Source organism: Rhipicephalus microplus, chromosome 6 (genome assembly GCF_043290135.1).
Source record: "Rhipicephalus microplus isolate Deutch F79 chromosome 6, USDA_Rmic, whole genome shotgun sequence".
Taxonomy (NCBI): domain Eukaryota; kingdom Metazoa; phylum Arthropoda; class Arachnida; order Ixodida; family Ixodidae; genus Rhipicephalus; species Rhipicephalus microplus.
The window spans coordinates 56044727-56062481 of record NC_134705.1 but is presented as its reverse complement, the minus strand read 5'-3'; the positions used below and the strand labels follow the sequence as shown (position 1 = coordinate 56062481).

Here is a 17755-nt window from a genome sequence, read left to right as displayed (position 1 = left end):
CGCTTGGCGTGTAGGGTTGGACATATAGTTTTATTTTCACCTGCCACTTCGTTCTCTAGTGTATAATATAACGCTTCTTTTGTTCGCATCCATTGTTGATGTGAATCCTTTTTCGTCCGCTGTCAACAAACATAGTGACGAACGTCCGTAACCATCACACCTGGGTAACGCTGTTACTCCGTATAAATGCGCCGCAGTTGTTTGCACGGTGCCAACTGGGTCACGCCGCAGCTGCACGTTGAGGTCACGCTGCCCTAGTAGTGGGCGCTGACGTCAACCTCTCCTTAGCCTACCCCACGCCCGCTGTGGCACCCGCCACACCTGCCGCGACCGCACCTCGCTACACCACACGACTCGTCAGTTTACGCGCAATAAACCAGACGCATGCTTAACGCATGCATTGAAACATGCCAAGACGTGTCACCTTCAAAACCTATGTCAGCCGTTGCTTCAAACGAATCTTCAAACACTCACCGCAGCACCCGCGTTAGCGCCGTTCAACCCTGACGCCACCCTTGAGCAAAGCTGCTCCTTAGCATCTCGTCAGGGTTCATTTTGGGAAGTGGTGTTAACTCTTTGTATATTTGTTCATTTCTGCCCTTCTCAGTATCAAGGCCCTAATCCTAAGCTCCTTACCAGCCACGTGTACCACAATGAGTACGGATATGATCGCGCAGGATCTGAACCTGCTGTTCTGCGAGGTACTTCGTCACAAAACCTGAAGCATGGGGTCACTTTGTATCTCGTGTTTTTAGCACATCAGCAATTTGATCGATATTGTGGATATGAGTTCGTATTATACAAGGTAAAACTTCACAACGGCGTCTACGCTATCGCGCGGAGGCGTGTAGTAAAGGTGTGTATCGAAGCTCGTTGAAAGATGGCGACCCGCAAGCTCAGCTGCGGCTTTCAGCATTGACAGGAAGGACAAGCAGGAACCACTACCGGTGAAATGTCTACAGAGCATTACTAAGTGGCTAAAACAAACCATAATAAGCTTTCTGGAAGTACGCTTATTTAATTCGCTGGGAAGGACAATACATACAAGATACAAAGAAACATTTCAGTAAAATGAATTTGCCTTATCTAAGGAACTTTCAAGCAGACCATTTTGGTCATAAAAAGTAAGGAAAGAAGAAAAATCAAGGAAACGAAAGGCTGGGATGTCAACCAGGAAGACTGGTATGCTAACCTACAGAGGGGATAGGGGTGGGGGAGCTTGTGCATAGTCATTCGCTCCTACATCATGGGTGTCGATACCAATTTGCGAATGAATCGAAGTATTTTTACATACAATCGGCAAGTATTGTACCAGATAAAAGTTTTGCCCTGTTATCTGTTCATCGTCTTTACAACAAAAAGAGAGATCAAACAGGTGCTCACGCAACGCGGGCAACCGCCAGGAGAAATATGTGCCACCTATATTGAGTTAGATACGAAGTCCTGTAGGAAAGTGGACTGGGAAATGTCCGAAAAAAAATCATACCATATTCACCGAAGGTATGTGATACATTTGACGAACCATTCTTCAGTTCGTGCACGCTTCCGTTGGTTCGTGCTCCGTCTATGCGACCATTCGTGCGTCCGTTCATCTTTGCTTCCATCCGTCCATCCGTCGTTCTGTTCGTCCGTCCCTGCGTTCACGTGTTCGTGCGTCCATCCATGCGTCCATCCATCCGTTCGTCCATCTGTGCATCCGTCCGTATGCTCGTCCTTCCGTCCATCCAACCGTTTACGCGTCTGTCCGTCTATTCATTTATGCACCTGTGTGTCTCTCTGTCCATGCATCTGTCATTCCGTCCGTCCTTCTAGTGAACACTCCAAGTACCGCCAGCTTGTATCTTTTCATCATATATTTATCATATAGAAGTACAGCTATCCAGCAGCCATTCCAAGGACTAAACGAGAAGTGGCACGTTCGGGCTAGAAGAGCGTCATTTGCGCTTTCCTATGGCTTGCGCTTCGTGTCTAGTTCCTACCTTGTGCCGCCTCTAGTTCATGGAACTGCGGTCCAACACTCGCTAAGCCTTGCTAAAACCAAGGAAGTTACGCCAAGCGAGTCTAATGTGGCAACCCTTTCTGGTCAGATTGTGCTCAAAGTTCGTCTTTCTGATAAAAGTTGTGTTTAGTTGGCAACCAATATAGACCAAGTTTTATTGGAGAACAAGTCATAGATACTCGTTTGTGTAAGTTATTTCATCAGAAAGAACTATCTTTTTCTTCATATATAATGCGCTTGGGTTTTTTTCCTCCATATAAATGAGTGCGCACGTGCCGCTCCTCTACTCCGGCTGTGAAGGTGGCTACCTACTACGACGCACTACATCGCAGACGCGCGACTCACAGCCTAAGGAGCTTTGCCCCTAAAAGTTGGCTACATTGTAAAAGTATTCAATGAAAATGTTTACAGCGTTTTCATCGCGTAAGACACCCTGACTCGTGTAAGACATCCTGAGCACGCAGTCGAAAGACAATCTCTGAAGTGCCTCACAGATGACCTAGACTGCCCACCCACTTTGGTAGAGAAGCTTTTAGGTGTTAGATAACGTCTAGATCACGCCCAACGTAGCTTGAAAGAACCTGCGACACTTTTTGGGCAGCTTTATTTTTCACAGGAACGCGTGCATTGATTGATTTGTGGGGTGTAACGTCCCAAAACCACCATTTGATTATGAGAGACGCCGTAGTGGACGGCTCCGGAAATTTTGACCAACTGGGGTTTCTTAACGTGCACCCAAATCTGAGTACACGGGCCTACAACATTTCCGCCTCCATCGGAAATGCAGCCGCCGCAGCCGGGAATCGAACCCGTGACCTGCGGGTCAGCAGCCGAGTACTTCAGCCACTAGACCACCGCGGCGGGGCACAGGAACGCGTGCAGCAATGATTACTAAGACGAATGCAACAAGAATCATGAAAATTGGTTAACGGAAAGTGAAGTTGTCAGTCGTCAAAGTTCAAAACTCGAGCAGACGATGACAAGAAACGTTCTCGTTCGCATTTTGATCGCTTGCATGCTGACGTCAAAAACCATTTCCGATCACAAAGTGCGCTTCATAAATGCATTACAGAAATGTCCCCTCATTGTGGCCCTCACACGAATCTCCCTACTGCTCTTTTTCACGGCTTGTTTAGCAAGGTTACTACGAACCACGTTCGTCGGGTAGCAGACGCTCGCACGGTGACACTGGGTTAGATACGCGCATACGCTTTGGGCGGCGTCACTTCTCGGCTTGCATTCCTTGCTAACAAAAATGATTTCTTTCTGAGATAGTATAAAAACGTTATGCTGTTTTCAGCATCCGCTCGTATGGCTCAGCTACCACCAATGAATATTGCATGCCATTTCTCGCGTCCAGCCATTCAAAAGCGAACGATGTTTGTTGTCACGTCACTTGACATGAAGCACTTCCTATAACAAAAATAGCTGATGTGTGTCGTCATTTTCTGAAATCGAAGTAGTTTGTACATATAATTAAATATATAACGCCATCAGTTTCGGCTTTGCCATGTGCGCAACGGTATTAGCGCGTTCTACAGCACCAGAAGAACTGAACAAAAATACATGTTGTAAATTTGTCGCAGGGCCCTCTAAAGGATTTGCTCGCTTTTCAAGGCAAGACACGTTTAGATTCCCGTCTTTAGTGAACCTGATAATGTAGCTAATGTAGAGAGTTTTGTGCGTGTCCAACACCGAACGGAACAGTGTGTGCGTGGTTCATTGCGCTATATCACAACCACCCCTCATCATGCTCTCCCATTTTTCTTTCTTTTCTCTTTACCCCCGTGAGGAGTAGCAGTCTAGAAATCCACTTTCTAGGCCTACTTCTCTTTCTAGGGGCGGAGCTTCTTAAAGTGGCACCCGTTCGTCCCTCGTAGTAGTAGTCGCAGTCGTAGTGTGTAACCAGTGTTACTTTTTGACCTGCAAAGTGGTGCCGGTGGGTGATTCATCCTGTCCTTTGTTGAAAAATAAAAAGTTCACGGCGTGCGCGTTAAATAAAAGACGAATGCTCCTGTCTCTCATTCCCCATTAGCAGCCATTGGCATCTACATTGGCAATCTGACAAGAAAGGTTTGCTACGTTATACTCGCTGGGTTTGCTACGTTATACTGTAACCTCCTTAGTTTTAGAAAGGTTTAGCGAGCGTTGAGCCGCAGTGCCATGAACACAATGAACTAGTATATACCATAAACTCGAGGTGGTTAAAGGTGGGAAGTGGATACGAAGCGCAAGCCGTAAGAAAGTGTGCGTGTGCCACCTCTCGTTTAGTTTTTGGAATGTCCATTGGATGGCAATGCTTCTATATAGGCAGGGCTTCTGTATGAGGTGATATGGAATGGAAATCATTTGAGGGCAGGGAAGCTAGCAGCAAGATAAAATTTTAAAAGCGTTTGAGAGAAATGGGGGAGGAGCAATGGGCTAGGAAGGTTTTAGGCTACTTGTACATGAAGAATGTCGATACAAAATGGAGGAAGCAAACCAGAAAATTGACTGGTAAATACTTAGGAAACAACAGGTGGCCAAACCAAAAAGAACTATCGGTTAAGAAAAAAGTGAAGGAAACGGAGACTGACATGTGGAGAATGGGCATGATTAAAAAGTCCGCACTAGAGATCTATCAAACTTTTAAGCAGGAAATTGCCAAGGAAAGAATCTATGATAATACTCGGGGTAGTTCTCTATTGATTGAGGCCAGGACGGAGTACTGCGAACCAAGTCATATCAGGTCAAATACGAAGGGGTAGACACAGTATGCAGTGCGTGTTGAGAGGAACAAAAAACTGCCGAACGCTTCACAATGTCCTGTAAAAGGCTTCACCCTATAGTTCAGGATGATGGCGCAGAGTTTTTCAAAGCACTGTGGTTCAGGGACCGGGAGGGTAAAATAGACTTTAAGTGGGTAGACTTAATTTAAAGGAGGTTATCTGATTGGTGGCTAAAGTCAGGGCACGAGTGAAAATTAAACCCTTCACTGCAAAGTACGAATCCTCAAACTCACTTTTTAAAGAAAAAAATAAATTAGTTTTTGGTTCATTAAGTATTACGGCTTGGTGGCGCTAGCCACCACCCGATCTAAAGGGTACAGCCATATTCATCCATCCATCCATCGAATATATATATAATGAAAAGATGCAAGATGGTGGTACTTAGAGTGTTGAATAGATGGACAAATGGACAAACAGACACATGCATTGATGGATGCATGAACAGACGCAGGGGTGGATGAATGAATGAACGAAGGGACGGACGCGCGAACAGACGCATGTACGGACGGGCGGATGGACGCATAGACAATCACTCAGACGGACTCATGGACGGATGGAAGCAAAGACAAATGGACGGGCGAATGCTTCGCCCCACTCTCCATCATTCAATCCGTGGATATGCTGCCATTTTTTTCTTGTTATAAATTTCTTCTTCTTCTTCTATTTCTTGGACGATAAACAAAAATCTTGCGGCTGGCTTAAACAGCTTACTTCCATTATAGTAATAATGATGATGATATAAATAATTTTAAAATTATTTTCCATAATTTATTTATTTAACGTGCCCACAACAAGCGTAATGTCTTTATGCTAGGGCACACAGATGTAAACCAATAAAAAGAAACAATACAATTCAGTCTGCAAAAAATTATGCATGGTGTGAAAACGCATAGACTAGAAAAAATTAGCGGAAAATGGGAAGAATAAAAGACAAACAGAGAAAGATAGACCACCAGTGAAAAATATATGGCAATATACAAAATTGTGTGGGAGGCTTCACAGAGACAAAAGAGAAGAATATGTACATTACGAGAACTGGTTTTGTAAACTATAATAATATTATTAATAATAATAATAATAATAATATTGTGAGAAACACGTTCCTACTCACGCAACACAAGAAATCATCCTGACGAAGCGTTCTTCACTATATTCGACACCTTTAGGGGCACCCGTTGTGCCCGTAGTCCACTTCACGAATGTGCAGTTTCCCGAGTCAAACGTTTCGTCATCATCCAGTAACTCATTCTTTTGGCTGAATTCAGGAACGTCCTTGAAGTCAGATCTTTTCTCACCTACAACAAATGCCTTCTGGCAGGAAATTAATATTACAGGACGTAAATCTGGGTGAAGAGGAAAGTAACAGAAAGTATATATAAACACCTTTGCTTTGGAACAAGTCATCATCATCATCAACAGCCTGACTACGTCCACTGCAGGACAAAGTCCTCTCCCATGTTTCGCCAGTTAACCTGGTCCTGTGCTTGCTGCTGCCAATTTATACCCGCAAACTTCCTAATCTCATCTGCCCACCTAACCTTCTGTCTTTCCTTAACCCACTTGCCTTCTCTGGGAATCCAGTCAGTTACGCTTAATGACCAGTGGTTATCCTGTCTACTCACTACATGCCCAGCCCATGTCAATTTCCTCTTCTTGATTTCAGCTATGATATCTTAAAATCCTGTGTCTTTCCCAATCCACTCTGCTCTCTTGTTGTCTCTTAAGGTTAAACCTACCATTTTTCTTTCCATTGTTTGCTGCGTTGTCCTCAGTTTAAGCTGAACCCTCTTTGTAAGTCTCCAGATTTCTGCTCCGTAGCTAAGTACCGGCAAGAGACAGTTGTTATATACGTTCTCTTTGGGGGATAGTGGCAATCTACCTGTCATAATTTGAGAGTGCTTGCCAAATGTGCTCCACCCCATTCCTATTTTTCTAGTTACTTCAATCTCGTGGTTTGGCTCCGCGTTTATTACATGCCCCAAGTAGACAGTCTTTTACAACTTGAAGTGCACTGTCAGCTATCTCGAAGCGCTGCTCTTTTACGAGGTTGTTGTACAATACTTTCGTTTTCTGCAGATTATATTAAGACCCACTCTTCTGCTCTCCTTGTCTAACTCCGTAATAATGAGTTGCAATTCGTCCCCTGAGTTACTCAGCATTGCAATGTCATCGGCGAAGCGCAAAATACTAAGGTACTCTTCATTAACTTTCATCTTTAACTGTTCCCATTCTAGGCTTCTGAAAACTTCCTGTAAGCACGCGGTAAATAGCATTGGGGAGTGTCCCCCTGCCTTACACCCTTCTTGATTGGTAGTTTGTTGCTTTCTTTATGAAGCACTATGGTAGCAGTTGATACCCTGTAGATTTCTTCCAGGATGTTTATATATACTTTATCGACGCCCTGATTCCGCAGTGTCTGCACGACGGCTGATATTTCTACTGAATCAAACGCCTTCTTGTAATCTGTGAAGGCTATGTATAGTGGTTGGTAATATTAGAACAAGTAAAATGTGGCAAATGGCAACCTTCAACAATTCTTCGAACGTCATTGAATTCAATAAATTTTAAACATGTGTTGCGTTCGGTACCGTACTTATCAAATTGAAATCATGCAACCACAATCAATTATTAGCCAATTCTCTTATCATACCTGTGAATAGAGGTCCCCCTATCAATGTGACGCAGCGTCACTCTGCATACGGGTGCAGCACGTGGTTTCTTGTACGAGGTAACAATGACGCAACGTAGCACAGCTTTGTCAGTCAGTTTCATACCGTGTGATAATTTCTTCATATGTCAAAAATATACGAAGCTAGTCTAACTTAGACACAGCACTCCACGTTAGTCTTCGTTGACATTAGGTCATGCAGAAAGCACACATATTATTTCGCAAAAAGGATATCGATGCGGCGCACTTTACGCACTGGTAGGTTGCTATCAAAAGGTAATCTTGCCCTCAGATAAAGGCTGCAATCATCGCTGAAGGTCTTAGTCACAAGTTCAAATATGTTCGCACAGCTTGATTTCAAGTCAAAATACGTCGCCTGTTTTCTTTTCGCGCAATATTGATTGATATGTGGGGTTTAACGTCCCAAAACCACTATATGATTATGAGAGACGCCGTAGTGGAGGGCTCCGGAAATTTAGACCACCTGGGGTTCTTTAATGTGCACCCAAATCTGAGCACACGGGCCTACAACATTTCCGCCTCCATCGGAAATGCAGCCGCCGCAGCCGGGATTCGAACCCGCGCCCTGCGGGTCAGCAGCCGAGTACCTTAGCCACTAGACCACCGCGGCGGGGCTTTTCGCGCAATAAAAGAAGCACGTGTGCTACGTTTACACATTGGCCAATCATGGTGGCGCGTAGCGTATTCAGAGAGTTGAGCGCCTAACCAGAACGGTGTACCTTCCTGTGTAATTTGATGACATATGTGTATGGTTCAACCTCACAAAAGCACCGTATGAGTATCAGAGACGTCGTAGTGAAGAGCTTCGAAAATTTCGACCACCTTGGGTTCTTTAACATGCACCCAAACCTGAGCACATGGGCCTACAACATTTCCGCCTTTATCAAAACTGCTGCTTCCGAGGACGAGATTCGGTCTCGCGACGCCCTGGTCAGCAGCCGAAAACCTTAGCCACTAGACCACGGTGGTGGGGCAATCGTTGTCTTGGTTTCTGTTTTGCCTCATGTTTTATCCCTCATTTAACATAATTGATGAGACTCACAGTAAAACAAGCCACTGTAGCATTAGCAGGATTGTTAAAACTATTGAAAACATGTATTCGCTCAAAATGGGCGAGATCACCGAAAATTCATTTTAAGGGCACCTGGTGGGCCTCATAGATCCCATGCATTATTGGTCAGTCCGACTAAAGATGCAGGCATGTACAGGGCATCCAGCCGGTCTGAGAACTTTCTAACCTCTCTTTACTTCCTCCTTCTTTCCTCCTCTTCCTGGTCACACCAAGGTAACGTTTTATCAGTGCCAACCACAGCACCCGCTGGGTTCCTTACAAACGGAACAACCAGGTTGTACCTCATCACGATGTCTTGGCACGTCTAAACATTTGATCCCCATCAACTTTGCACCTGCGATAACCTCCGCAGTTCCTTCTCGGAAATTTACTAAACCAGTGCGGTACCTTCACATACGCAGAATTTCTTCCAATTTAGACAAAGCAGCTGCTGCTGTTTGCGTATAACCTAATTAGAGTACCCTAGAGTTCTTCAATGGAATTGCCGTTTCATGCTTTTTGCTATCGCAAAAGTGTTACACGTTATTACGTGACAGTTTCCGGACGCCACTGCATTAGATTAAGCTTGATTATCATCAAATGCAATAATACATTTACAAAATTAAAAATATTTTTGTAGTGATACTTGAGAGGCTGGACTAGCATTTTGCATGTCACCCAATTTTTTTCATACATCGAACATTGTTTTCTGTACAATACCATGTGATTACGTAGTTTTAGTAGTGCAACTTGTACTTTGAGGCTGTGCGACCTTTATTTTTGTGAACAGCGGCTTTCCGACTGGCGAAAAAAAAGTATAATATTTGGACTTCTTTCATAGTTTGTGCAAACCTGCTACATCTGTGATTTGAGTCCACATCATAGAACGAGCGTATTCCGTACAGTCGCATCAGGCAAACTTTTATAGAACTGTAGTATTAAGAATGGCCATATATTTATAAGTTCGGAAGTAGCTACATTCATTCGAGGTAATGCGAGATCTATGTTAGACTTGTCATTCTCTATCTCATGTCTTCTAATCTTTTCTTGAGTGGTGATTGATACTTCGACTATAAGTGATGACAGCCTATCACTGGCCCCGCCGCGGTGGTCTAGTGGCTAAGGTACTCGGCTGCTGACCCGCAGGGCGCGGGTTCAAATCCCGGCTGCGGCGGCTGCATTTCCGATGGAGGCGAAAATGTTGTAGGCCCGTGTACTCAGATTTGGGTGCACGTTAAAGAACCCCAGATGCTCTAAATTTCCGGAGCCCTCCACTACGGCGTCTCTCATAATCATATAGTGGTTTTGGGACGTTAAACCCCACATATCAATCAACAGCCTATCACTGAATGACTTTAAATACTCCCTGGGACCATTGGAAAACTATTTGAAAAAGTGTGCCGTCAGCGTTGGTCTCTTTTAATGCTTCTGAAATTAGCGTAGAAGCCATGAGTATGAGTTCGGTGGCAAAACGTGACAAGAAAAACCGGTCATTCACTGTAGCCTCACCGGAAAGCAAACCGGTAAGTGTCCGATATAATTTAAATTGTGAACAAATGTACAGGCGCACAAAGACCTCATTGAACATCGTCTTACTAACAAGTGCCATATTAAAAAATTCATAATAAAGACACCAAACCTATGCTTGAAAGAACTGTTTTCGCAGTGAATTCTCAACAAACTGTTATGTGTTTCTAAATCTAGCAACAAAGAATCTCTCTTTATATTTCTTAGGTCTCAAAGTTATTCCTTAAATTAAAAAAGCAGAGTCTGTTGTGCTGACTCATAAATAAATGGCTAATTTTACGACAGTATAGCATTGGTTTTGGAAAATTGTTTCACAACGCAATTAGAATTAATATTTTCGAAACCTCTTTTTGTGGGCAATTTTTTGAGCCCATCTATACGAGAATTTGAACACGCTGTCCAGTCTCTGCCTCATTCAGCTCCAGATCCAGACGGCATTGCAAAATATATGTAAACATATATGGTAAATAAGCTAATTGAAGCGCCTTCTCAGTTAGTTTTGAATCTATTCAGCCATTCACTTTGATAGGATCCTCCAGAATGATTGGCTTGATTCCTCCAGAATGAAAAATTCTGAGAACTCTCGTGCCTTAAAAAGAAAGGTACAGGTGCACATCTTCATACCATAGGACCTATCACCTTGAGTTTTGTTGTAATAAAAATAACTGAAGGGTTATTACAGCTTCAAATCAATGAACTTATAGCATATTTCTCAGATATAACTCTTGTCAGAGCAGATCTAGACGTGCATCTTCAATATATGATGCGCCCACAGATATAAAGTAACACTCTAAGCTTGCTCTTCACAGACGTCCCTTTCAGGCTTAGAACCTTCAGATTTGGCTAAGGCATGTGACACTGTAAAATATGCAACCTTGCTCAATTCATAGAAAGGGTCAATGTTCTGTCTTATTTATTAATGTGTGTATGTGTTTGTTTCTAAAGGATAGAACGTTTTATTATTACCAGCGACAGTTATATTCTCCAAAATATAGTCAATACAGACGGGAATACCAAGGTTTCGTCCTTATCTTGTTTTATTCTTTTTGTTATTAGGCTCAGTTCTGCTTCGCAATAACGTTAAACTTCACATATATGCAGATGACGTTGCGTTATTCACTGGTGCATGAGACATTCATTTTTGCACACTATATTACAAGCATCTTCAGGAATATAAGAATTATAGTTTCAACCTATTCAAATCACACTGAATCATAGCAAAACCTCAGTGACGGTTTTTCCTTCGCATTCTAGAATTTTTATTTCCCTTCAGTATCGCCAAGATGCGATTTAACTTAAAGACTGTGTTAAATATTTAGGGGTGCTTTATTATGAAAAAAAACCGAGTTGTGGAAACAAAATCATACATAATAAATCTCAAGCAGATCGCGCCATTGAAACTATTCGCAAAGTTGTTCGACTCCTTACTGACCTACCTAGAAACAATCTAGTTTTGATTTTTCCCTTTTATCTTCAAGCGATTCTCGAAGTGTGTTGCGTTTTAAAATCTCAATGGCAGCCTACTCTACTAATCTTCTCGTTATATTAGAATGAAAAGCTCGACTAGGTTTTTTAGGTGTTTCGAAATATACTGCAAACATTGTGGCATATCTAGAATTTGGAACTCCCGCCCTAGCTTATGAATACTGAATGCTTACCATTTACCATAATTAAAAAGTTACGCTTCTGCACATAGACTTTTACAGTTCATATTCATTTCTAAACCCAGAACATCCTGTTATGAGCTGCGCTCTAGAGTACATAGGCCTCAAGTTTTGTTGAAGAGCCACAAGTACCTTGAAACGTAAAAATATGCAGCATCGTTTAAATTGAGTCATTGGTGAAAACAAAAAATGAATTTTATATTATGTTTTCTCCTAATGCCAGACTCCTACCAAAAAGACATATAAAAGTCCTATTTGAAGGCTATTTACTTCAGTCAGGAATCGTCAACGTTTTCTGAAAACGTTGGGTATTGTTTTTGTAATTGCGACAGATGGATCTTTGTATGAAGAAAAAATATAAAATGCACCTCTTCAGAGATATTGTCTTGGCCATTGTCGTTACGTCTCCTCGAATACACTCCTGTATTTTAGCACAAATTTTAGCAATTATTTTACCCCTGAGGAAACTTTCCATAGATAATTCAGCAGTTGTTATAGTTACTGATACGCTTTTCATATGTGGATTCAAAAAAATTCAGGTGCTTCTCCCGAGTTTTTTTTGTTTTGAATGCTTTCTATTCTTTAACTCCTAAAAGCTTCAGTACAGTGTGGTTGATATCGGCGCCAGGTTACCAAAGCATATTTACAAACCAGGTGTCCGATGCTCTCACGCCGGGGTTCTCTAGAACTTCCTGTAATGTTCATTGTCCCTGATACATTTTTTGTTATTGAATATTGATTTGATAAATATTCTTTACCTCTGAATTGCATAAAAATTAGGCTACTATTTCAAGAATACGGCTATGTTACTAGTGTTTTGGATACTCAATGGTGCCTGCCCCTCCGGACTGGAAGGTTTGACAAAATTTCGATATTGGACACCACCTCTTAATTTTTATTGATACGAAAGTGACAAGGAACCTTCTCCGCTTTACTTTCACTGCGAACAGCCGGAAAACATTAATCGTAACTTACTTGCCGACGTTTGACATGTCACTGGTAAAAAAATCCTTCTAGAGGATATATGAAGAAATTAAGGAGCACTTTAAATTCTGAAAATATTACCACGTTTCTTTATCCAAGTTCTGTTATCACCCCGTTGCACTACATTCAGCGAAAACCGCAGCTACGAGATTCGAAAAGCTTTAGTGCTTAAGCAGATCATTTGGTTAAGATGACGCACACTTCAGAAACATCAGAGATAATTCGGGAACCTACGTCGCCGTTAGCGATAACGCTAGAATATTTGATAGCAAAGGGTATGAATGCCGACATGCTTTGCCGCTTGTCAGTTGATTGACGACCAACGCTCTGCTTGCTGCTTTCAGTGCCAGTGTTTTGATTGATTGATTGATTGATTGATTGATTGATATGTGGAGATTGGCGTCCTCAAACTACCCTAAGATGATGAGAGATGCCGTAGGGGAGTGCTCCGAAAATGTCTACCACCTGGGGTTCTACAACATTCATCCAAATCTGAGCACATGAGCCTACAACATTTCCGCCTCCATCAGAATTGTAGCCGCCGCAGCCGGGATTCGATCCCACGACGAGCGGGTCAGCAGCCGAGGGCCTTTGCCACTAGACCACTGCGGAGGGGCAGTGCCAGCGTTTTGCTGTAATATGAGTTTTTTTTTACATTGCCACAAGTTTGGCTCAACTAAACAATTTATTATTCGACCTGCAACTGCTACAATCTTCACGTCACGACCCCGTGACTTCTGGTGGAAGTGCTGCTTCTTCCATGTACCGGACTCCCCCATCGAGCCTTGAACCCAGCCCCCATCGCGAGGAAGATGCCAACGTCAATGCCAAAGAGCGAGCAAGCCGCAGGCAGAGGGGACTGCAGCCAGAATACGGGCTCCTACTCGAAAGAACCAGGCAGACCCGGATTGTGATATCGACAGCAGCAACAATGACCACCCTAATGCAGCCTACCCTAGCCGTTCTCCGGCAAGCCAAAGAGCCGCCAACTTTCCGTGGTTCGCCTCTGGAAGACCCAAAAAGCTGAATTGAAGGGTTTCACCGCGCCGCTATCTTAAATCGATGGACCGACGGTGACAAGCTTCAGCATGTGTATTTCGCATTAGAAGATGCTGCTCGGAAGTGGTTCGAGAATTAGAATGCGGACGCGGCATTATAACCGTAACTTCTCGTCTACAAGCCACGCCGAGATACAAGCGCTAGGAACCACCGACTTGCGTGAGACTATCTGGGTGATCACGAAAGGAGAGCAGCTAAAATTGCTTCCTTCAGCGCAGGCGGACGTGGACTTCATCGCGGACGTCGTAAGCCAGGAGATCCAGCAATCACTGTGCGTTGCTCAGCCTCCAGAGCCGCCGCTGCAAGTCATGAGCTATGGCACAGCAGCCCGCCATCGTGCCCCTCCTCCTTACGGACGCCGAAACGCCGCCCCGTCGCACTTTCGTCGCCAGGCGTTACTGCTGTCACCACCTCCATCAACGTCCTACCAGAAGGCCAGCGCAGCGATCTGAGCAAAACCGACGTTTGGTGAGCACCTGACAGCCGCCCGCTCTGCTACCATCGCAGCGAGGCCGAGAACACCTACCACCGTCACCAGTACCGACAGATGGGTCTACGAGGCTTCGACACCAACGTGCCGTGCCCACAACGGGGTGAACAACTGCATGACATTGCCGACTACCTCGCGGGAGCGCAGTCGGTACCCTTACAACCTTACCGTTCGCCGTCCCCAAGCCACTACGCCTGACCGCAGCAAGGGCAGTACACCAACCCTGTTCGGGGGTGACCATTGAGCCCTTACTCGGAAAACTAAGGGCAGCAACCAATGGATATGCGGTTCTGTACGACGACCTACCGAAGATCCTCTGTCACCACCGACGACGACGCCCCCCCAAAATCGAAAGCACCCGCCGCAAGACAAAAAGGGTCCTGACGTCGAAAGTTCGCAGCCTGCAGAAGACGTCGAGACGCAACGTAGAAACAGCGGAGCAAATAGACGTCGCCATGACCTGACGCCACGATCCAATTGGTACGCAAGACGGTGAACCAGCGACCTCGACGTAATAGTCGATGGCCACGTCGTCACTGCTCTCATCGATACCGGAGCCGATCATTCCATCGTCAGTGGGTTTTGCGTGACGAGGTTGAAAAGAGTGACTGCATGGCGAGGCCCCTAAATTATAACCGCTGGAGGTCTCCAACTCCAGTCCTCCTGAAGAACGCCAGCTGGAGTTCACACAGCAATAATCACCGTAAAAAACCGGGCTTATCCTGCGATCTTTGTAATCTTACAAAATTGCTCCGGGGATGGGATACTTGGAATTGACTTTCTAAGTCAACATGGCGCTGTCATCGACATAAGGTCTGGGTTAATCACACTAACCTCAAAAAACGCGCTACCTACCCCTACAATGCCAAGGAATCACACATTGCATGTGCTGAAGAGCAGGTCACTGAGCCGTTTTTCTTAAGCGTCGTCAATTTCATTGGCACCGAAACAACCGAAAACCTTGAAGGCGTCGTCAATAGCGATCAGCACCTTCTTCTGAACTGTCAGATTTGCGTCGCTAGGGGCATAGCTGAACTGCGTGACGGTGAAGCAAAGGTAGTGCTGACAAGCTTCCATCGTGATTATAGGCACGTCAACCATGGTAAAGCGGTCGCCCACATCCACAAGTTTGTGGGGGCCAGCAATTAACTCGCCTTCTTCCATGCTGCCGATGATGCTTCAACGAATCGAGGTGCTGAACCATATTTTATTGTCAACCCCAGCCATTCGAAATGCTAGCAAGCCCAGCTCAAGTCCCTGCTCTTGCAATTCAAAGACTGCTTCTCGTCATCACCATGAATTCGACAAACTCAAGTCGCGAAACATTGCATCATAACAGAAGAAAGTGCCCTCCAATTCAACAGAGCCTGTACCGAGTCTCGACGCATGACTGCCACGCCTTGAGGAAACAAGTCAACGAAATGCATCGTGACATCGTTTAGCCATTCAAAAGTCCGTGGACATCACCCGTAATATTAGTGAAGAAGAAGGACGGGACCCTGCGTTTTTGCATCAATTACCACCAGCTGAACAAATTTCAAAAAGGACGTGTACTCTCTTCCACATATATGCGACTCCCTGGATTGACTTCACAACGCGAAGTACTTTTCCTCGATGAACCTCGAAATGGGCTATTCGCAAATAGAGGTTGACGAGAGAGATTGAGAGAAGACAGCCTCTTCGAGTTTAAGGTCATGCAATTTGGTCTTTGCTCGGCGCCTGCAAAGTTCACGACTATTAGGGACACTAGGGGCACTGTGGTGGCTTGATTTAAATGGCAAACTTGTCTTGTGTACTTGGAAGACGTCGTCGTGTTTTCTTGTAGCTTGTACGAGCATTTCCGGCTCCTTGAATCGGCACTTCAAGCTGTCAACGCCTCTAAACTAATCCTGAAGCCAGAAAAGTGCCGCTTCGCGTACCAAGAGCTGTTATTCCTGGAACACGTCATTAGCAAGTCTGAAGTCCGTCCCGTCCCGCGAAAGACAGCCGCCATCGCCGATTTCTCGCAGCCCACTGACAAGAAGGTTGTACGCTTGTTCCTCAAATTGTGCGCCTATTACAGGTGTTTTTTCAAACGTTTTTAACAGAACGCCGAGCCGCTAATTCAACTCACAAAAAACGACGTCAAGTTCAGGTCCGAAGAAGCACAAGAGGAAGCATTCAAGGTACTTACAGGACACCTCTAAACACCGCCGATCTTTGCACATTTTTACAAATACGTCGAAACAGAAAAACACACCGACGCAAGCAGCGTAAGGCTTTGCGCCGTCCTTGTGGAAAGGACTGGCAGCGTGGGCAGGGTCAGCAGTTATGCTAGCTGGTGGCTATCCAAGGCCAAGGCCAACTATTCCACAACAAAAAAGGAGTGTCTTGCCGTCATTCGGTCAGCGTCAAAGTTTGCCTTTACCTCAACGGCAGGCCTTTCAAAGTAGTAAGCGACCACCACGCCTATTGTTCGCTAGCTTACTTGAAAGACCCTTCGGGTTGCCTCACACGACGGAGCCTCAGACTTCAAGAATTTGACGTGACCGTCGTTTACAGGTCTGGAACAACACACTCTGACGCCGACTGCTTGTCTAGTGCCCCTGTCAAACCAGCACTTCCCGACAGCCTGGATGAGGACAGCTTTTTAGGAACAATACCTGCCGACGACTTTGCCGAGCAACAGTGAGCTGACCCTGAACTCAGAAGCCTTCTGGAATACCTCGAGTGTAGCAGAATGACTCTTTCAAATGTTTGCAAGAGAAGACTGGAGTCATTCTTCTTGCGAAACAAAATTCTTTTAAAGAACTTCTTGTCTCTTCGAGCCGACCATCTTCTGATGGTCCCTTCAGCAGTGAGACCAGAAGTACTCGAAGCGCTACATGACCACCCAGGCTTGACACCTCGGTGTTCCCAGTATGCTCGCATGAATACAATAAAATTACTAGTTGCCATGATTTTGTGCCGAGGTGACTCGCTACGTCAAGACCTGCCGCGACTGCCAGCGACAAAAAACACCACCGACTAGGCCAGCCGGACTTTTCCGAGCCGTCGAGCCACCTCGCTGGCCATTCCAGCAAAATAAAATGAACTTACTGGGGTCGTTTCCGGCGTTGAATTCTAGCAACATATGTATTCTCGTAGCTAGTGACCACCTCACACGCTACACCGAAACAAAGGCCCTTCCCAGAGGCAGTGCCTCTGAAGTAGAAAGGTTCTTCGTCGAGAACATTGTTCTGCGTCACGGAGCTCTACAGGTTCTCATTACTGATAGGGGCACAGCCTCAATGGTGGACCTAACTCATGCGATCCTTAGGTACAGCCATACAAGTCACCACCACACCACCGCCTACCATCCACAGACCAACGGCCGTACCGAACTTCGTATAAGGATTGTCGCTGATATGATGGCTATATACGTCAACGTCGAGCACAAGACGTGGGATGAAATCGATGCGTACGTGACCTTCGCGTACAATATGGCAGTCCAAGAAACGACACAGACGATGCCGTACAAGTTGGTCTACAGAAAAAGCCTTGCA

At 44.9% G+C, this 17755-nt stretch overlaps 1 protein-coding gene across 1 annotated transcript in view; it reads right to left on the bottom strand.

The window, feature by feature from the left end:
* LOC119167641 (luciferin 4-monooxygenase) overlaps positions 1-17755 on the bottom strand; it is a 105005-nt gene that overhangs the window by 38715 nt on the left and 48535 nt on the right. The window contains exon 6 of the mRNA XM_075865981.1: positions 5879-6078. Coding sequence (XP_075722096.1) covers positions 5879-6078 — 200 coding nt within the window. The remainder of the gene's footprint in view (positions 1-5878; positions 6079-17755) is intronic.